Raw genomic sequence first — 22,354 nt, 5'->3', positions numbered from 1 at the left:
GCGCATCAATTTAATCTACTACAACTGAAGCTGGAAGGATGGATCTCCGAATCAAACCGGAGTGCCTTCAGCTCAGCCCCCACGCGGAGATTTCTGCTGCAATTTTTAAACATTGGCTGGTGTGCTTTAAAGGCTACCTTGAGACGGCCGGAGGCACCCCCACTGAAGGACAGAAAATGCATCTCCTGCGCTCACGGGTCAACCCTGGGATCTACCCCCTTATCGAGGAGGCGGAGAACTATGCAGCTGCGATCGAACTGCTAGAAGGACATTATATCTGCCCTGTAAACCAGGTCTACGCTCGTCACCTGCTTGCGACTAGACGGCAAAGCCCCGAGGAAACGTTGGAAGATTTCTACCGGGCGTTACTGGTGCTGGGCCGAAACTGTAGCTGGCCGCACGTTTCGGCGAGCGAGCACACGGAACTTTTAATCAGGGATGCTTTCGTAGCAGGTATGAGCTCCCCAGATATCCGCCGAAGACTCCTAGAAAGGGGCACTCTAGGACATTCGGCGGCCCTATACCTCCCCTTACTGTCTGCGGCCTCGCGACCCTTAAGGTTGACCCACCTTCCCTGTTTGCGAACCTCACCCCGGATTGCAAACCCGTCGCCATCAGGAGCAGGCGGTACAGTGCCCAGGACCGGACCTTCATCAGGTCAGAGGTCCAAAGGCTACTGAGGGAAGGGGTCATCGAAGCGAGCAACAGTCCCTGGAGAGCTCAAGTAGTGGTGGTAAAGGCCGCGGAGAAGCATAGGATGCTCATCGACTACAGTCAGACCATCAACAGGTTTACGCAGCTGGACGCGTACCCTCTCCCCCTTATAGCCGACCTGGTAAACAGGATCGCACAATACAAGGTCTTCTGCACCGTGGATCTCAAATCCGCTTACCACCAGCAACCCCTCCGCACTAGTGACCGCAAGTACACTGCCTTCGAAGCAGATGGGCGGCTCTATCAATTTTTAAGAGTTCCCTTTGGTGTCACTAATGAGGTCTCGGTCTTCCAGCGAGAGATGGACCGAATGGTTGACCGGTACGGCTTACGCTCAACGTTCCCGTATCTGGATAACGTCACCATCTGCGGCCATGACCAGCAGGACCACGACACCAACCTCCGCAAATTTCTCCAGACCGCGAAAATCCTTAATCTGACATACAATAAGGATAAATGCGTGTTTAGCACCGACCGTCTAGTCATTCTAGGCTATGTAGTGCGAAATGGAGTTATAGGCCCCGACCCTGAGCCCATGCGCCCCCTCATGGAGTTCCCCCTCCCTCACTGCCCCAAGGCCCTGAAGCGCTGCCTCGGGTTCTTCAGCTATTATGCACAGTGGGTCCCCAACTACGCAGACAAAGCCCAACCCCTGATCCAGTCCACAAACTTCCCCCTATCGACGGAGGCCCGCCAGGCCTTCAGCCGCATCAAAGCAGACATTGCAACGGCCACGATGCGCGCCATCGACGAGTCCCTCCCATTCCAGCTCGAGAGCGATGCGTCCGATGTCGCCCTGGCGGCCACCCTCAACCAAGCGGGCAGGCCCGTGGCTTTCTTCTCCCGTACCCTCCATGCTTCCGAAATTCGCCATTCCTCGGTCGAAAAAGAGGCACAAGCCATAGTAGAAGCTGTGCGACACTGGAGGCATTACCGGGCCGGCAGGAGATTCACTCTCCTCACGGACCAACGGTCGGTTGCCTTCATGTACGATAATGCACAGCGGGGCAAGATTAAAAATGACAAGATTTTGCGGTGCAGGATGGAACTCTCCACCTTCAACTACGAGATCTTGTACCGTCCGAGGAAACTAAACGATCCTCCTGATGCCCTGTCCCGCGGCACTTGTGCCGCTGCACAAGTGGACCGCCTCCGATCCCTCCACGAGGACCTCTGCCACCCGGGGGTCACTCGCCTTTTCCATTTTGTCAAGACCCGCAACCTGCCCTACTCCTTCGAGGAGGTCAGGTCAGTCACCAGGGACTGCCAAATCTGCGCAGAGTGCAAACCGCACTTCTACCGGCCAGAGAGGGCGCACCTGATAAAGGCTTCCCGTCCCTTTGAACGCCTCAGCATGGATTTCAAAGGCCCCCTCCTCTCCACCGACTGCAACACTTATTTCCTGAACGTGATTGACGAGTACTCCCGGTTCCCATTCGCCATCCCCTGCCCAGACATGACCACAACCACTGTCATCAAGGCCCTCCAGGGTATTTTTACACTGTTCAGTTTCCCCGCATACATTCACAGTGATAGGGGGTCCCCCTTTATGAGCGACGAACTGCGTCAATTCCTGCTCAGCAAGGGCATCGCCTCGAGCAGGACTACCCGTTACAGCCCCCGGGGAAACGGGCAGGCAGAGAGGGAGAACGGAACGGTCTGAAGACCGTCCTACTGGCCCTGCGGTCCAGGACGCTCCCCGTCTCCCGCTGGCAGGAAGTCCTCCCGATGGCCCTCCACGCCATCCGGTTGCTGCTCTGTACAACCACAAATCAGACACCTCATGAACATCTCCTTGTTTTCCTCAGGAAGTCCTCCTCCGGGACCTCGCTCCCAACCTGGCTAGCGACACCCGGAACCATCCTGCTTCGGAAGCACGTGCGGGCGCACAAGTCGGACCCGTTGGTCGAGAGGGTCCACCTGCTGCACGCTAACCCCCAGTACGCCTACGTTCCCTGACGGCCGGCAAGACACAGTTTCCCTTCGGGACCTGGCGCCCGCCGGAACCCCACGCGCACCCGAACCATTGCCCCCACCCCCACCTCCCCCACAGCACCTCACTGGAGGGTCAGTACTCCCGCCGCTCCTGCCTAGGCCCGACCACCCACCGGCGCCCCCTACAGGCGCCCCCCACCAGTGTCAACCTTTTGCCCCCACAGCGCCACCTAGGGGTGATGAAGCTGCCAGTGAGGACGAAACCACGCTCCCAGAGTCGCAACCGCCGGGACCCCCATCAGAATCACCGCCGAAATCCAGACGCTCCAGAAGGACGACCAGGCCACCCAATCAACTGATTGCTGCACTGTGAACACTTTGTAAATATCCTCGACATCACGGTACCTCCATACCTGGTCATACCATGCTAAAGGCGACTATTAACGCTGGCCTCCACCCCCGCCGGGCTCTTTTGTAACAGGGGGTGAATGTGGTAGTACCAGGTATTGCGGTACCTAAGAGGCTGATGACCATTGGTTAGACCCAGGAGACTACCATTGGCTGTTGTACGTAGCTCCGCCCTGAGAGGCGGAGTATAAGAAACAGTGCCGTTCCAGTAGACTTCACTTTCTGTATCTAAGCTGCTGGGGAAAGAGTTCTAGTAGATTAAAGCCTTCAGTTATGAAATCACTTTGTCTTGAGTGTAATTGATTGCGCATCACCCCCTCCCTTCTCATTGCTTGTGCCTATCAGATCCTCTAGTAGTGTTGTTTCTGGGGCCCCGGGATACCCTACTGTCTCTTTGCGGAGGAAGTATTTTATTTGGAGGTTCTCATTTCCTGTCCTTTTGCTAGTTTCCACTTCCTCGCCAGTTCGTCTAGTGTCGCCAGTCTGTGCCCTACGTAGAAGTCCCCGACCGTCAGTGTGCCCCCGTCCCGCCTCCATCTTTTGAAGCTGGTATCCAGCATGGCTGGGGGGAATCTGTGATTGCCGCATATGGGAGCCATGGGGGACATTTTGGTTATCCCGAAGTGTTGTCTCAGTTGGGTCCACGTTCTCAACGTGGCCGCTACCACTGGGCCCGTTGTGTATCTTGTTGAAGAGGATGGGAGCGCTGCTGTGGCCAGGGCCCAGAGGGTCGTTCCTTTACAGGAGGCCTCCTCCATTTGTACCCAATCTTTGTTGGGTTCTTGTACCTATCCCCTCACTCTTTCTGCCATTGCTGCCCAGTGGTAGTATTGTAGGTTTAGTAAGGCCAAGCCCCCTTTGATTTCCTCCTTTTCTTTTCATGTCTGCTTTTGTGATGAAGCGTTAGATAGTGAACTAAATGGATCGCGTACCCAGCCTGTCTTCCACATCTGTTATGTGGAAGTAGCATTTGAGCTTCTCTTGCAGCAAGGACTCTGTGCCTTGACAGCTCAAATTGCTACTGACTATGTTAGTGAAAACATCTCAAGTGGACCCCCTGCCATTGTCACTCGTCAAAGGCCCAGTTTTGACACACAACCTCAAAGTTTGTCTGTGATGGTCAGGATTGTCCCATTCTTCCCGTGTTCAGTTTATTCAGATAGCTGAAAATGTCTGAGAGATATACAGCTTCGCCTACCAGTAATTATCAGATGGTAACGCCTTATAAGAAAGTTCATTATTGCAAATTCTGTTGGTTCTCTCCAAAGCTCATGAACATGGGAGAGAACCTTTCTCCACGATAACCATCACACCTCGGTGTGTAGTAGTAAACTCTGATGCTTGACCCCCATCTCTGCAAACAAAATAGTGAACAAACATAATTTCAATGGCTGTGATTTTCATTAATTCACAATTTTCACGACCTGCTCTAATACTGCAGCTAACTCTGGCACTGTTTTGGCTACAAGGGCTTCACAGTGGAGGATACAATGGTCGGTATGAATGTCAGGATTTTTCTCTTTCACGTTACTGACAAATCCTTTGACTTTCACTGTCATTGAGGCTGCTACATCAGTACAAATACTACAACATACGGCCCAGGTAAGTTTGTTTTCCTTCAAGAATCTGAGGCCGGTTTCTCCGCCCCGCCTCATTTCTGCCCTGCCCTGCCAGTGGGATTCTTCGTTACGCCAGCTGGTCAATGGGGTTTCCCACTGTGGGGCAGCCCCACACCATCGGGAAACCTCCAGGCTGTCGGCAAAACGGAGAATCATGTCGGCGGAGAATCCAGCCCCAGGTACCCAAAATATTTCCTCACCAGTCACATGACTCTGCTACTCCTTACAAAACAAAAAATTCTCCTGAATGGAGTCCCCATCAACATACCAAACGTTGGCCTGCAGCTGACAGTGTCCACTTGTATCGGTGGACTTGTCAATCTGCAAAGCAAAATTCCCACTAGCCGCTAACTTCTCACTGCACCTCCTCAATATCAGCTGACATGTTATCAATTCACTGTTTAATTGTATTGTCAGAGTGGAATTTTGGCAACCTCTTTTACAGCATCATCTCCCAACATCACACCAATGATTTTTTTTACACAAAGGCATAATTAAGGTTTCAGCAATTGTATGGGGCTTCTTTGATTTTGCTGTACACTCAGCCACCAGGTAACTAGTCTCTTGAACATTCTCCGATACCCCCACCCACCCCATCAGATCTTGGGTCTGCTTCCATGTTTTGTCCTTTAAAGCACTTGAAGTACTGAATGTCTTTGATTGCAAGAGAGGGATGTTTTGTCTGCAAATGGTGTTTTAACTTGGTACCATCGCAGCAATTGCCAACTTCTCTCTGCAGATGAGACATTCAGGTAAGGGTCAAATAGTATCTCCTGTCCATGAAAATCCAAAGACCAGATAACTCTTTGTACTGTCTCTGAACATTTCTTGCCTTTTTTTTTTTCTTTGAGGTTCAAATGTTCATCACTGATTGAATGAGAAGAGAAATTGTCTCTTTTAACAACAAACTTCTCCACTTCTTCTTAGACCAGGGGATAAAAAATAGATCCGGCAAAGACATTGGAATGCAGGGCAGCCTGCTCCTGATTGGACAAACCCCTGAATCTGAACTACTGGAGGTTCAGGGATTGGCGCCTTGAACACCACATACCCTATCCAAAGTTGGGGCTCAGAGACTGCACATCATGGCCTCCGAACCGAGCATTCCCCAACAGGGGTTCCGAGAGAGTGACAAAATGTCACGTCATGCTTGCACGGTGTGCACACTAATTGAAAACCACTTCTATGCGTTAATACATTAGGGGGTATGCGGAGAGAACAAGCGTATACATTGAGATAGAGGATTAGGCATGATTTTGTTGAATGGTGAAGCAGGCTTGATAAATTGAATGGCCTACTCCGGGTTTCTATGTTTCTCTGAGACTGTGCATTTGTTCAACCCTTGGGAAGTAAATGATTATATGAGAAAGGATGCAGAGGAGATTGGCTGGGATTGTTCTCCTTGGAGCAGAGAATGCTGAAGGGGTAACTGATTGAGGTGTACAAAATGATGAGGGCCATGGATAGGGTATACAGCAAAATACATTTCCCTTTTTGTAGAGGGGCCAATAACCAGGGGACTTGGATTTAAGGTGAGGGGCAAGAAATTTAGAGTAAATTTGAGGGAAAACGTTTTCACCCAGAGGCTGGTGGGAATCTGGCACTCACTGCCTGAAAGGGGGTTGAGCTGGGAACCCTCAACATTTGAGAAGCATTTAGATGAGTACTTGAAACTCCATAGTGTACAAGGCTATGGATCAAGTGCTGAAACTACATATCTGTAATAGGTGGTATGGTATTCGTACTGCTCCCCAGGATGTAGAAGTAAAATACTCCTAGGTTTCATGGTGTGTTGTGCTGCTTATCAAACCACTTGTAAGTAGTTCCAGGATCGTGCTGAATACCAAGTGACACCTCAGATCCACAGTTAAGATAGTTTGTGGCTATCCTCTTGAGGTGGAGTCAGGAGATGAGCATTCGAGATTGATCGGACTCCAGTATGACATAAATCTGGTAATGGAAGTTTGGGATCGATTCACCCTGAGAAGTGGGCTCAGTAATCCAATACCTGAGCATGGGCAGAAAACTGGTGGCTGAGATAAGTGGGTGAAGTTTATGTGCTGGGGAACACAGACACAGGAAACCCAAACCACGGTCTGCAAATTGATATCAGTAGGCCAGGTGAGGTGTATGGAGGAGCAACACCAGGCATACCTTCAAATAAGGTGCCAACCTGGTGAAGCTACAACTCCGCAGTACATGTATGTTGAATCATGAGTCTTACAGCACAACAGGGAGCCTTTCGGCTCTTCACATCTGTGCTAGCTTTTTTGAAATAACCGGGTTAAGTCACACATCCCAGCTTTTTCTCTGTAAAATTAGTCGTCTTCAAGTAAATGTTCCCAGACACATGCGCTCACCCACTGGAAAATATTACTAGCTTCCAGCTACAATAGCACACAGATATAGAGAAAATTGAGCATTTGCACTTGTTGTTTTCAATTTCCTGTTTTAATATTTTACCTTGACCTTTGTTCCTTCCTTCTGAATTGAATACATTTTTTAGTTTCCAAAAGGGGGGGGGAAATGCACCAAAGAAGTAACTAATCCACTCATTATTGCAGAAAATATTTTATTTTACCTCAAGGACAACCATAATTACTTTGGCAAGTCACTAGAATGACAACAGAATATTGGCCCATAACGTCCGGGTTCCCTAGCGTTGCATTTGGGGAGTACCCCTATGATGCACCTGGAATTCCATAGAGTAGAATACTTCGAATTCCTACAGTTCAAAAGGAGGCCATTTAATCCATCGAGTCTGCACTGACCCTCTGAAAGAGTACCTTATCCAGACCCACTTTGGACTGTGGGAGGAAACCGGAGCACCCGGAGGAAACCCACGCACACACGGGGAGGATGTGCAGACTCCGCACAGACAGTGACCCAAGCCGGAATTGAACCTGGGACCCTGGAGCTGTGAAGCAATTGTGCTATCCACAATGCTACCGTGCTGCCCCAGACTATTATACCTAGTCTCTTTTCTGCATTAAACCAAAACAATCTTCTAACCAGTCCAATACTTATTCCATGGGCTTCAATTTAGCAATCTCTTATGAGGGACTTTACCAAGTGTCTTCTGAAAGTCCTTATCCATAACATCTAAATATTTACCTCTACACTACTTTAGCCACCTTTTTTAAAAAAAAAATCAATGCAGTTCATCAGGCATGACAAATACTTTTGATTCTCGCTGATCAGCTGAAGATTTTCAGTGTTCAATCACATCATCCCTAATTAGAGACAGTAATTTCCCCAACTAAAAATCTTGGGCTCACCGGTCCATAATTCCCTGCTTTTCTCCTCAAATCACAGGTGTGAAATTTCCTAATCTAAAGGCATGGTTCCTAGATTGAGAGAGTTTTGGAAGATTATAATTAAGGCACTGCAATTTGCTTGCCTTCAAAACCCTGGGTTGTAAACCTTGGATTTGTCGTTCTTTTTAGCGCCATTATTTTCATCATTACTTTAATATTGTTGATTTTGGCGAATACCTAACTTAGTTTAAGTTTAGTTTCCTTGTCATGCCCAGTATGCCCTTTCACTCCTGTAAATACTGACGCACAGTAATTATTTAACATGTCCATTTCCTAATTATTATTCAGAATATAATTATCCATTTTAAGGGTACCACAGTCCTTTTAAACACCCTCTTTTTTTCCTAATGTATTTGGAAAAGTATTTTGTGTTAATTTTGATAACTCTTCCAAATTTATTTTCAGTTCCCATACATAGCTCTTGCTACCTCTTTCACCACCTTTTTGCAACTCTTCTACCATTTTCTGAGATCCGTGCAACTGTTTTGCATTCTTTGGCACTTTGTCATTGAGTTTTATGTTTCCTCAATCATGACCTTGTCTTTTGCAAGTAGTGCTCGTGCCTATTGAGAGATATAAACTGGTTCTATATCATAAATTCTTCTTTGAACACTTTATGCTGATCCTTTATTTTATTCATGAACAGATTTGCCCAGTTTATTGCAGACCACCATCTCTGTCCCATTACATTGAACTCAGTCTTACCCAAGTTGCTGATTTGAGTTTCTTCCTGTCAAACATAACATTGATCTTTAATAATAATAGTCTTTATTGTCACAAGTAGGCTTACATTAACACTGCAATGAAGTTACTGTGAAAATCCCCTAGTCGCCACATTCCGGCGCCTGTTCGGGTACACGGGGAGAATTCAGAATGTCCAAATTACCTAACAGCACGTCTTATCAAATTAAGGAAGATATTAGATGTATTTCCATGCACCCTTAGGTTGTTAACTAAGATCAACATTGCTCATTTATTACATCTAGTATGGCCTGCCCTTTTGTTGTTTTTTTGACCAGAAAGTGATTTTCTGCTTTTCTTACACAACCCTGAGTGCGATACATAATTGTTTGTATTGCAGTCCGTGTAAATTTAATTCTTAAATAAATAAAACTAAGTGTTAACCTGGTATATGTACATTGCCAACTTTTTTGAATATCCACGTAATTTACCAAGTCCAAGTAATTTTCATAAAGTTTAATGTGTTTGAAACTAACTTCCGTTTATTTCACCATAGGTGCTGGGCACTTGGACGATGTAACTCTGCTTACTGCTCGTCCTGGCTCTGGATCACCTGCTCAATGGGTAGAGCAATGCACCTGCCCAGCCGCATACCGGGGACAATTCTGTGAACAGTGTGCATTAGGCTACAGGAGGGAAGATCCTCATCGTGGAGCGTTCAGTCCCTGTGTGCCCTGTAACTGCAATGCACATAGTGATTCCTGTGATCCTGAAAGTGGTGAGTGACAAGAGCTTAAGATTGAAAAAACTCTGCTTAGATTAGTGTTTTGTGCTCACTGATAAAGCTGAATAAACACGCTTGGGATAGTTGTTTATTTTAATACATATAATGTTTTGTGTGATGATATTCTATCTCCCCAACCAGCTCTTATTTTACCTTTCTCTTTTTTTCTATTTTCCCATATTTCTCAACCTCTCTCAATGTGTAATATCACTCTTAGTCGGGAGGCAACCTACATATGTCGCCAATTTAATTTCAGAATTTATGATGCATTAGAATGGAGTAAATCACTGTGTACATTTTTTCTTCTCGCTTTGAGTGAATTAAGTTGATTTCAGTCCCAAGTCTGCTTGATTTTGAAAAGTTGTCATGATGCTTTTTGTTCACCTACCTAGATGCCTACCCATAAAAGCACTTGCGGTAACATGCATGCTTCCTGAATCAGAGTACAGTTGAATACATGATGGTATTGTTATTAGTATGTTCCTTTACCGAAAGAAAAAACTATTTTGACTGGCCATTTTGCCTGCCTTTCATGGCTATCAATAGTCTAATAGGAATATTTCAAACTCTGCCTTTTAATATTTGGAAGTTTCCACTTAGCTTCTTTTAAATGATGCTTCAATTTGCAGTTATTGTTGACATTATCGCAATCATTTTAGCACAACAATTTATTTAAAGTGTGTGATGCCCTGGGAGGGGGTGTCCAGACATTGTTCAGTGTGGGCGGGGGGTGTCTGATCCTAAATCGGTGTTGGGGGATCTGGACATCATGAGGGTGGGGGTGGATGTAGAGTATGGAGCTCGGTCTGGGTTACACTGAAGTTAAGGTTTTTTTCCCCCTTCTAACTGTCACAGCAACTGAGGGTAAAACTGGCAGACCCATCCGAGGTTAGCAATTTAAAATCACTGTCGGATTGTTCCCAGCCCAGTGCAATTGTCCAGGAGAAGTTAGACGTTTTGGACAATTTCCAGGTAAATCCTGTTGGGAAAACAAAGGCAGTTTTAAGGGATTTATATTTGTATTGGTAGAAATAAGGTACAATTTTTAGTGTGTTTAATTTAATGTTTCTGTGTCTGGAAGGTTCAAATCTATAGTTAGATTGATGCTGGACGAAGGTGTTTGTGTGAGCAGGGGTGGATTTCAATTCCAACTGTGATTCTATTATGTTTAGAGAGGGCTATGGCATGAAGAAAAATAAACCAGCAGTGGTTGCTTAGCAACTGGGGCATTGTAAAGTAAAGAAGCTTTTAAGTTTTAATTTAGCTGAATTTGATTATAGTTGGAAATAGGTAGTGAAAGCGAATGCAGCTCTCAAAGCTCTGCTAGAAACTATTGATTTTAGAAGGCTAAAGAGGGAACATCTCTCTCAGCTTTTCAGAAGAAAAGCTATACTATGGAGTAATGGTTAAAAAATAGATGCCGGGAACCTGAAGTACAGCTAGTTAAGGAAACTAGAGAAATGAAGATAGTTTCCAAGAAGTCTGGAGTTAGCGGAACAGAGGAAACTGGGAACCAGAACAGATTACAGTTCCGTAAAGTCAGAGAGAACTGAAAAGACATTGGATGGTGAGAGGCCAGAAAGATATCTGCAGTAGTGCTAAGATTTATGGAAAATTACAACAGTTTGGGATGCATTATTTGAAATAATTGTGGAAATCAGTGGCTGTACCTCAGACCTAGTGTAAAAGCCTCAAAAATAAAGGAAGCCTGAAGGGAGAGGTGTGAAACTTGAAAGTGAAACCTTGATGGAAGTAGTGGTGGGAAAGCATAACTTTAAAAAATTGAAGTGACTTTTTGAAACTGGAATTTGAAATCACTCGGAAGCCAGAGTTCAGTGAGACAAGGTGGCTCACGGTATAAGAATCATATTGGGGGGGGGGGGGGGGATTGGATTCTAAGGAACGATCCATGGACACTAACATGTGTTCAGATCGGAATGCATGTATTTGACCACAGTCATCTTGTGTGCTTAAAAGGGACTTTGTGTGTTAATGAGCCCACTGAAGCTTGAGACATGCTTTGTAATTTTTGTTAGTCCTAAAGGCTATGTGTAATTGTTAAGATAATGGGGGAGTAAAGGAGTATTGTATAATAATCCAACTTTTCATGGTTAATATTTTTTTGTTCTTGGTGTTAAAACTAATTAGCAGTCTTGTGACTCTGTTACTCCACATTTTATACGAAAAAAGTAAAAGTTACGGTCTTTTGAGCTAGGGTTCCATTCTGGGATCTTCCTTTCCAGTTATAACATCAGCTGGGATCGTAACAGCCCTTACATGGGAACTTCGAAGAGGGATTCCCCAGTCCATCTTTGAGGTACTGTCCTAGAGTGGCACTAGGGAGTCAGGAAGTTGTGGTCAATTATTTTCACTTCAGTTTAGCTGTGAGCACCCTCATCTGTAGCAATGCATGCATTTGAAACCTCATCAAAACAATGCCGTACCTGACGTTCTTTTCTGGGTTCATATCCTGGAACTCCTTGGCTATCAGCATTGTGGAAGTACCTTCACTACATGGACTTGAGTGGTTTTAAGAGGTAATTCCAGTAGCACCCTCTTGAGGTATAGTAGAGGTGGGCTGTACATTCTGACCATGCCAGTGTTACCCAGATTCCGAGAACTAATTAAAAAAAAAAAAGAAGTTGGTTTCTTTAATTCTGTAGATCGATGATCCTAAATCTAAACAAACCAAGAGTGTTACTTTTCGCAAATGTCCGTTGTTTCAATGCTGTTTTTTCTCTGTAGAGCTCAAGTTGTTATTGATGATGATGGTGGATCGCATTTCGGCCAAGACGGTCCAGAAGGCCTTAACATATCGGTCTCTGTTGCATGAGTAAAAGTTGACCCTGCATTATTTTACACTTGTTCTGGGATCATCCACACTTGTTTGAAAATTCACAGTAAAGTCTTACCCAGTGTAGCACTGGACAGTGGGCTGCCACTAGGTGCTTATAAAATAATTATCTTTCAAGGAATTAACAGCAGATCCTGCCTGTCATCCAAAGGATCAATGCACATATGTGTGTGCCGCTATAGAAAGTGTTAATAAATTGAACAGTTTAATTTCTGGAGACGATATTTGGTATATGAATAATTAACTGCATTGTCTGTCTGGTCATTCTACAGGTGAATGTTACTGCAGGGACAACACCGCTGGAGCCAACTGTGAGCGGTGTAGGGATGGTTACTATGGTGATCCTACAGTTGGTAGCTCAGAGGACTGTAGTCCATGCCCTTGTCCAAGTGGTTCAAGTTGTGCTGTTGTGCCAAAAACTAGGGATGTAGTGTGTACCAACTGCCCTACAGGAACGACAGGTGAGATTCTCAAAGTTTGTAAATTGAGAACGCAAAGGAAAAGAATCTCGGGAGACTAAATTGAAGCCCTGCGGGGTGTGCTGTTGTTGATGCCATCTGAGCTGGAGTGACTTTTCGAGAGAATTACAAGCCAAGATCTTCAAAGATGAAAGCTGGAAACGCTCATGAGGGGAAAGCGTTTCATCGAGATCAGTTGATTTGCAGTGTTTACTGATGCCTGCGTGCGTTGTTGAGAAACCTGTGGAATGTGTCTAGGTCTTGATTAATAAGGGGTTATGGGGAGAAGGCAGGAGAATGGGGACGAGAAACATATCAGCCATGATTGAATGGCGGAGCAGACTTTTTTTTTAATATAAATAATTTTATTGAGGTCCCCCCCCCCCCCCCCCCCCGGCTCCCGGATCTTCCAAATATTGCCATCTCTGTGCTCGGAACCACCCTCCCTTCCAGGACCTCTGACATGACATCTGAAATTCCCTGCTAGAATCTCCTCCGCCTCAGACACGCCCAAAACATATGTACATGATTCGCAGGACTACCCCCACACCTGTCCTCCTCCTCCTTAAAAAACCTACTCATCCAGACCACAGTCATATGAGCCCTGTGGACCACCTTGACTAGATCAGGCTAAGCCTGGCACATGAAGAGGATGACTCTCCTCGGGGCCTTCTCCCATAATCCGACTTCCAACTCCGCTCCCAGCTCTTCCTCCCACTTCCTCTTCACCTCCCCAATTGGGACCCCTTCCCACTCCATTAGTTCTTTATATATTTCTAAGACCCTCCCCTCCCCAACCCCTGTTTTAGACAACACTTTATCCTGTAGTCCCCTTAGTGGGAGGTGAGGAAAGCTCGGGACCTGCCTCCGGACAAAACCCCGTACCTGCACATATCGGAACCCATTCAACACGGTAACTCATTCTCTCGCTCCTCCAGGCTCAGGAAACCCTCCACAATGAAGAGGTCACCAAATCTCTCGATCCCTGCCCGCTGCCACCTCCTGAAGCCCCCGTCCATGGTTCCCGGAGCGAACCGGTGGTTATCGCAGATTGGTGACCACACCGGCGCCCCCTCCAGTCTCAGATGCTGCCTCCATTTGCCCCACACTCTCAGGGCTGCCAGTACTACTGGGCTTGTGGAGTAACGAGCCAGCGAGAACGGCAGAGGTGCCATTAACAAAGCCTCCAGGGGCAGCACGGTGGCACAGTGGTTAGCACTGCCACCTCATGGCGCAGAGGTCCCAGGTTCAATCCCGGCTCTAGGTTACTGTCCGTGTGGAGTTTGCACATTCTCCCGATGTTTGCGTGAGTTTTGCCCCCACATCGCAAAGATGTGCAGTGCAGGTGGATTGGCCATGCTAAATTGCCCCTTAATTGGAAAAAATTAATTGGGTACTCTAAATTTCTAAAAAAAAAAAAGCCTTCAGACTCGTGCCCTTGCAAGATGCCGCCTCTACCCGCTCCCACACTGACCCCTCCCCCACTACCCATTTCCTAACCATCGATATATTAGCCGTCCAGTGATAATTAATAACGTTCTGAAGGGCAGCACGGTAGCATTGTGGATAGCGCAATTGCTTCACAGCTCCAGGGTCCCAGGTTCGATTCCGGCTTGGGTCACTGTCTGTGCGGAGTTTGCACATCCTCCCCGTGTGTGCGTGGGTTTCCTCCGGGTGCTCCGGTTTCCTCCCACAATCCAAAGATGTGCGGGTTAGGTGGATTGGCCATGATAAATTGCCCTTAGTGTCCAAAATTGCCCTTAGTGTCCAAAATTGCCCTTAGTGTCCAAAATTGCCCTTAGTGTTGGGTGGGGTTACTGGGTTATGGGGATAGGGTGGAGGTGTTGACCTTGTGTAGGGTGCTCTTTCCAAGAGCCGGTGCAGATTCGATGGGCCGAATGGCCTCCTTCTGCACTGTAAATTCTATGATAATCTATGATAATCTATGAAGGGCCAAGCCCCCTCCACGCGCACCCGCTCAAGAAGGACCTTCATCACCCTTGGGGGCTTTCCCTGCCCATATAAAACCCGAGATCGCCGCATTCATCTTCCTATAAAATGCCTTTAGGGATGAAGATTGGAAGACACTGAAACACGAGCAATCTCGGGAGAACTGTCATTTTCACACCTATACCCTCCCCGCCAGTGGCTGCGGGAGCACGTCCCACCTACGGAAGTCCCCTTTCCATTCGCTCAACCTGCCCAAATTTAGTTTATTAGGAATCCCCAGGTACCTAAAACTTCCTCACACCACTTTGAACGGTATCTCCCTCAGTCTCCTGTCCTAACCCTAGCCTGGATCGCAAAAACCTCACTCTTGCCCATATTCAGTTCGTAACCTGAGAACCAATCAAATTTCTCCAATATCCCCATAATTTCTGCAATTCCCCCCAACAGATCTGTTATACAAAGGAGCAAATCGTCGCATAGAGCGAGACCCTATGTTGCACCCCCCCTCCTCACTACAGACAGCTGGTTTGTGATGCAGAACAAGACCAGCAGCACGGGTTCAATTCCCGTATCAGCTTAACCGAACAGGCGCCGGAATGTGGCGACTCGGGGCTTTTCACTGTCGCTTCATACTTGTGACAATAAAAGGTGGTTATTATTATTATTACTATACCCCGCCAAATGTTCATTGCCATCTGTTTATATAAAGGAAAAAAATCTCTGCATAGAGCGAGAGCCTATGTTCCACCCCCCCCCCCCCCCCCTCACTACAGACAGCTGGTTTGTGATGCAGAAAAAGGCTGGTAGCGTGTGTTCAATTCCCGTACATGGCTTACCTGAACAGGCGGCTGAATGTGGCGACTAGGGGCTTTTTACAGTAACTTCATACTTGTGACAATAAAAGGTTATTATTATTACTATCCCCTGCAAAATGTTTGATGCTTTCAGCGCCATTGTCAAAGGCTCTATGGCCAGGGCTAACAGTAGTGAGGAGAGTGAACATCCCTGTCTTGTCATCGAGCACAGACTAAATTATTCTGATCGAACCCGGTTTGTCCTTACATTCGCCACCGGTGCCTGATCTAGCAACCGGACCGAACCCACAAATCCAAACCTTCCCAGAACTTCCCACAAGTACTTCAACTCCACTCAATCAAAGGCCTTTTCTGCATCCACGGCCACCTCGACTTCGTGCCCCTCCACAGGCATCATTATTAAATTCAGATGGTAATGAATTAATTGGGTACTCTAAATTTCTAAAAAAAAAAAAAAAAATCCTTCAGACTCGTGCTCTTGCAAGATGCCGCCTCCACCCGCTCCCACACTAACCCCTCCTCCACTACCCATTTCCTAACCATCGATATATTAGCCGCCTAATGTTGGACGTCCGGTGTTGTCCCTTAACCAATCCCCCCTGGTCCTCCCCTATTACCCCCGCCCTATCTCTCACTTTCCCAATCTCTCTCGCCACCTCCTGTTTCCTCAGCTGGTGCGTCAGCATCCTGCTGGCTTTTTCCCCAAATCCATACACTGCCCCCTCAGCTGTCCCTCCGCCTTATGTGGAATTCCAGCTGCCGTCTCTGACACTCCTTCAAAAGCCTGTCATCCGGAGTACCTCCTGTCCACCTGTAAAATTTTGCCTGCCAATCTGTCCAACTCCGCCCGCTCAGCCTTCTCCTTATGGGCCCAAATTGAGATGAATTCTCCCTAATAACCGCCTTCAGTGTCTCCCAAACCATCCCTGCCGAAACCTCACCCGTGTCATTGATCCCTATATATCCCTGAATGGCCTCTCTCACCCGCTCACATACCTCCTCATCCACTAACAGCCCCACATCCAACCTCCATTGTGGCGCTGGGCCTTTCCCTTGCTAACTTGCAAGTGGCGGAGCAGACTCGGTGGGCCGAATGGCCTAATTCTGCTCCTATGCCTTATATGTGGTTGCTTTTGCCATTTAGCGAGTAGTGTTTGTTCGACCACGGTTTGCCTATTTATTCACATGTACCTTACACTCTTACCATTCCGGATTAGTATAAGATAGGTATTGTAAATTGTTTTATTTTTCAGACCTTGTATAGTTGAGTTTATTTTTGTTTGTATAAAACTGCAGGATCTTGTGGTTTTATTCGATTAGCAAGTATTTTGGATCTAAAACTTTGTCAACTTTAAACAAAACATTTTACCAAAAACCTGGGGGTCTGGCCTTTGATCATAATATCTTTAGTGCTTTGAGTCAAAGCGCTTACTTCAATCATCCATTATAATTGGAGCTAAAGAGCAGATAATATACGGACCATATATCAATGTAATTCAGTGTAACTTAGAGGGAAAGTATCATATTTTAATTGAACTGGACATGGTGAAAGTTTACTTTTGATGTGCTTTCTGAAATCCATGTAGAGTGTCTCACTGAATTTGAAAATCATTTGAGTCCGAATAAGATTTTAACCACCTATCGCTCTCCGATAATGAGTTGAGGTGTTTCCATAATTAAAAATAATAAACCTGACCCCCAACCTGCCACAGAAGCTCCTATTGACAAAAAATGTTGCCAATGATTTGCATGGGTTTCCCAAGGTTCCCACCTGTCATTAAAATGGAGGTAAGATTGAATGCTTGATGGGGATGATTCGAAGGACAGTAGTTCTGGTAATTAAAGACTGAAGAGTTTCTTTGTTTTAGAAACTGAGAGTACTTGGTGTGAGAGACTTATTTGTAAAGATTGGTGGTGTTTGCACAGAGAGTATCAGAATGCTTCCTCATCTGAAGACCAATTGAAGCAGCAAGGGCATGTTGTGGAGGGAGTTGGCCAGGAGGGAGGGGAAGCAACAGAAAGAGCCAAGATTAAAGGAATCTGGTGCCTGTAAGTAATCGGATCAGTCAAGGGACAAAGATCTCAGAAACGTTATACAAATTATTGGTTACTTCACTTGTGTTGGGACTCTGGGGCCTGTGGGACTGGAATTGACCACTCAATAGCCCAGGGTGTCATAACATAAATTGGGGGCTCAGGTCCAGGATCTGAAACGTTAGACGCCGAATTTGGGTTACAGTGTAAATTAAAAAGAGACACCATGTTTGTTGTGATAGAACAGGATGGCTTTGGAAGCTGCTAAGCATTTTCTTCAGGTGGAAAACTTAACTCTGGTTTATTTAGAGGTGCTTCACAAAGATATGCCAGTCGAATTGGCAGGGAAATTAAAACTGGTTATACCAGCTAGAGCTAAGAAGGCAGAGGTAGTTGAAGCATTTGTTAAACATTTAAATTTGATGGAGATGCTAGGAGCATAGGGGAGCTGACGAGCTACTGTAGTATCAGGGATGTCTTCTGGTGGGGGAGTGAGCTGGAGAGAGTTTGGTTTAAGTTAAGAGCATGAAAGGGATTTAAAATCAATAGAAATCGAAATGAGGAAAGAGAAAATGAGAAAAAAGAAAGAGAGAGAGTGAGAGGAACAAGTAAAGGAGTGGGACTTCCAGCTTAGAGTCCTGGAAATGGGTGGGACACTGTCAGAATGTAGAGGGGAGCTTAGTCCTAGAACGGAACTCAGTGGATAAGCTTAAATTTATACAGGTTCTTCCAAAATTCGAAGAGAAGGAAGTAGAAACGCTCCTCTTGGCTTTTGAAAAAATTGCAACCCAAATGGTGTTGTCAAAAACAAAGTGGACATTACAACTGCAGAGTAAATTGACGGGACAGGCACAGGAAGTTTATGCTGTCTTGTCAGAGCAGGAATCTAAGGATTATGAGATGGTAACGAAGGTTATTTTGGTTGCCTATTAATTGGTCCCCGAAGCATATAAGCAAAAAGTTTGGAATTTGAGCAGTGAGCTAGATCCGACTTATGCAGAATTTGAAAGGGTTAAGCAGAATAATTTTAATAGATTGGTACAAGAGGGAATAGTGTAGATGGGCTTTTGAGTGGTTTCACAGGCCGGCGCAACATCGCGGGCCGAAGGGCCTGTACTGCGCTATTATGTTCTATGAGGCTGTGAGCGAGGGCATTCTCTTAGAGGAGTTTAAAAATTTCCTACCTTCTATAATAAGAACCCATGTAGAAGACTAGAGGGTACAAACCGATAGACAAGCAGCAATTATTGCTGATAATTATGAGCTAGTCGATAAATGTAAACCTTTGTTCCATCATGCCCATAATTTTGTAAAGGATAGGAAGTGGGAGCGTGAGGGGAAAGCAGGTAACTAAGGAAGCTAATATAGCCAAACCTATAACAATTTTAAGGGATACGGGGTTACTCTAGTGCTGGAGAGGGATTTGATATTCCCTCCAGAAAGTTTTTTTTTTTTAAAATAATTTTTATCAAAGGTTTTCATAAAATATCAATAACAAAACGAGAAAGAAAAAGGAACCCAACAGGGTTAAGTACAAAACACAATCTAAAAAAGCAACCCCCCCCCCGTACCTAAATAATAAATTAACATTAACACCCTGACTTAAGACAACAGGTGTATACACCCCCTCAGACCCTTCCAGTGTAAATAACATAAACCAAAATAAAGTAAACCCCCCCCCCCCCCAAGCTGCTGTTGCCATTTACCAATGTCTATCGTTCTGCCAGAAAGTCAAAGAACGGTTGCCACCGCCTAAAGAACCCTTGTACCGACCCTCTCAAAGCGATTTTCACCCTCTCCAATTTAATGAACTCTGCCATATCGCTGATCCAGGATTCCACGCTTGGGGGACTCTCATCTTTCCACTGAAGGAGAATCCTTCGCCGGGCTACCAGGGACGCAAAGGCCAGAATTACGGCCTCTTTAGCCTCCTGCACTCCCGGCTCCTCTGCCACCCCAAATAATGCGAGCCCCCAGCCCGGTTTGACCCTGGATCCTACCACCCTCGACACCGTCCTCGCTACGCCCTTCCAAAATTCCTCCAGCGCTGGGCATGCCCAGAACATATGGGTGTGATTTGCTGGGCTCCCTGAGCACCTAACACACCTGTCCTCACCCCCAAAGAACCTGCTCATCCTTGTCCCGGTCATGTGTGCCCTGTGCAGCACCTTAAACTGTATGAGGCTGAGCCTCGCGCATTAAGAGGAAGAGTTCACCCTCCCTAGGGCATCTCCCCACGTCCCCTCTTCGATCTCCTCTCCCAACTCCTCCTCCCACTTATATTTCAACTCCACCACCGAGGCCTCCTCCTCCTCCTGCATCACCTGGTAAGTTTCCGAGATCTTCCCCACTCCCACCCACCCCCCCGAGAGCACCCTGTCCTGTACTGTGTGTGGAAGTAGCCGCGGGAATTCCACCACCTGCCGTCTGGCAAACGCCCTTACCTGTAAGTACCTGATGGTGTTCCCCGGGGGAGCCCGTACTTCTCCTACAGCTCACCCAAGCTCGTGAACTTCCCGTCCACAAACAGGTCCCCCAACTTTCGTATCCCTGCCCTGTGCCACCCCGAAAACCCTCCACCTGTTCTTCCTGGGGCGAACCGGTGGTTCCCCCGTAATGGGGTCCACACCGAGGCCCTAACTTCCCCCCTATGCCGCCTCCACTGCCCCCAAATTTTGAGGGACGCCACCACCACCGGGCTCGTGGTATACCTCCTTGGAGGGAGCGGCAGTGGCGCTGTTACCAGCGCCCCCATACTAATACCCACACAGGACGCCGTCTCCAGCCTCTTCCATGCAGCCCCCTCCCCCTTCATCACCCACTTGCGCACCATTGTCGCATTGGCGGCCCAGTAGTACCCACAGAGGTTGGGCAGCGCCAGCCCCCCCCTATCTCTACTCCGCTCCAGGAACACCCTTCTCACCCTCTGAGTCCCTCGCGCCCACACAAACCCCATTATACTCCTGTTAACCCGCCTGAAAAAAGCCTTCGGGATAAACACGAGGAGGCACTGGAACAGGAACAAAAACCTTGGGAGCACCGTCATTTTGATTGACGGCACCCTACCCGCCAGGGACAGCGGCAACGCGTCCCACCTCTTGAACTCCTCCTCCATTTGCTCCACCAGCCTTGTAAAGTTAAGCCTATGCAGGGCCCCCCAGCTCCTGGCCACCTGGACCCCCAAATATCTGAAGCTCCTCTCCGCCCTTTTTAGAGGGAGCTCGCCAATCCCCCTCTCCTGGTCCCCTAGCTAAACTACGAACAGCTCGCTCTTCGCCATATTGAGTTTGTACCCCGAAAAGTCCCCGAATTCCCTAAGGATCCTCATTACCTCTGGCATTCCTCCCACCGGGTCCGGCACATACAGCAGAAGGTCGTCCGCATAAAGCGACACCCTATGCTCCACCCCACCCCACACCAATCCCCTCCAGTTTCTCGACTCTCTCAGTGACATAGCCAGGGGTTCAATCGCCAGTGCGAAGAGCAGGGGGGACAGGGGACACCCCGTCTCGTCCCTCGGTGCAACCGAAAATATTCGGACCTCCTATTTGTGGCCACACTCGCCATCGGGACCTCGTACAACAGCCTAACCCCTCCCCAAACCCGAACCTCTTCAGCACCTCCCACAGGTACCCCCACTCTACCCTATCGAAGGCTTTCTCAGCGTCCATTGCGACCACTATCTCTGCCTCCCCTTTCCTCGCCGGCATCATGATAACGTTCAAAAGCCTCCGCACATTCGCGTTCAACTGTCTCCCCTTCACAAACCCCGTCTGGTCTTCATGGATGATCTGCGGCACACAATCCTCAATCCTCATGGCTAAGACCTTCGCCAGCACCTTGGCATCTACATTTAGCAAAGAAATCGGTCTGTAAGACCCACATTGCAGGGATCCTCGTCCCGTTTCAGGATCAAGGAGATTAGTGCCCGGGACATCATCGGGGGTAAAGCCCCCTCCTCCCTTGCCTCATTGAAGGTCCTAACTAACAGCGGACCCAACAGGTCCATATATTTTTTATAGAACTCGACCGGGAAACCGTCCGGCCCCGGTGCCTTCCCCGCCTGCATGCTTCCTATCCCTTTGATCAGCGCCCCCAGTCCTGCCACCAGCCCCTCTTCCACCTTTCGAAACCTCAATTGGTCCAGGTAACGGCCCATCCCTCCCTCCTCCCGTGGGGGCTCGGATCGGTACAATTCCTCGTAGAAGTCCCTGAAGACCCCATTGATGCCAACCCCACTCCGCACTACGCTCCCTCCCCTGTCCTTAAATCCCCCGATCTCCCTAGCTGCGTCCCGCTTCCGAAGTTGATGCGCCAGCATCCAGCTTGCCTTTTCCCCATACTCGTAGACCGCCCCCTGGGCCTTCCTCCACTGCACCTCCGCCTTCCTGGTGCTCACCAGGTCGAATTCGGCCTGGAGGCTGCACCTCTTCCTCAACAATCCTTCCTCAGGCTCTTCCGCATACCTCCTGTCTACCCTCACCATCTCCCCCACCAGCCTCTCCCTCTCCCTCCGGTCCTTGTGGGCCCTAATGGAGATCAGCTCTCCCCTCACCACCGCCTTCAGTGCCTCCCATACCATCCCCACTCTGACCTCCCCGTTGTCGTTGGTCTCCAAGTACCTCTCTATACTTCCTCGGACCCGCTTGCTCACCACCTCGTCCGCCAACAGCCCCAACTCCAAGCGCCACAGCGGGCGCTGGTCCCTCTCCTCCCCCATCTCCAAGTCCACTCAATGCGGGGCGTGGTCCGAAATGGCTATTGCCGAATACTCGGTATCCTCTA

At 47.6% G+C, this 22,354-nt stretch overlaps 1 protein-coding gene across 1 annotated transcript in view; it reads left to right on the top strand.

The window, feature by feature from the left end:
* Nucleotides 1-22,354, top strand: part of lamc1 (laminin, gamma 1) — a 368,639-nt gene that overhangs the window by 288,674 nt on the left and 57,611 nt on the right. The window contains exons 12-13 of the mRNA XM_072511236.1: nucleotides 9,231-9,452; nucleotides 12,585-12,773. Coding sequence (XP_072367337.1) covers nucleotides 9,231-9,452; nucleotides 12,585-12,773 — 411 coding nt within the window. The remainder of the gene's footprint in view (nucleotides 1-9,230; nucleotides 9,453-12,584; nucleotides 12,774-22,354) is intronic.

The sequence above is a fragment of the Scyliorhinus torazame genome, chromosome 7, assembly GCF_047496885.1.
Source record: "Scyliorhinus torazame isolate Kashiwa2021f chromosome 7, sScyTor2.1, whole genome shotgun sequence".
NCBI lineage: Eukaryota > Metazoa > Chordata > Chondrichthyes > Carcharhiniformes > Scyliorhinidae > Scyliorhinus > Scyliorhinus torazame.
This window is presented reverse-complemented; position numbering and strand designations above follow the sequence as displayed.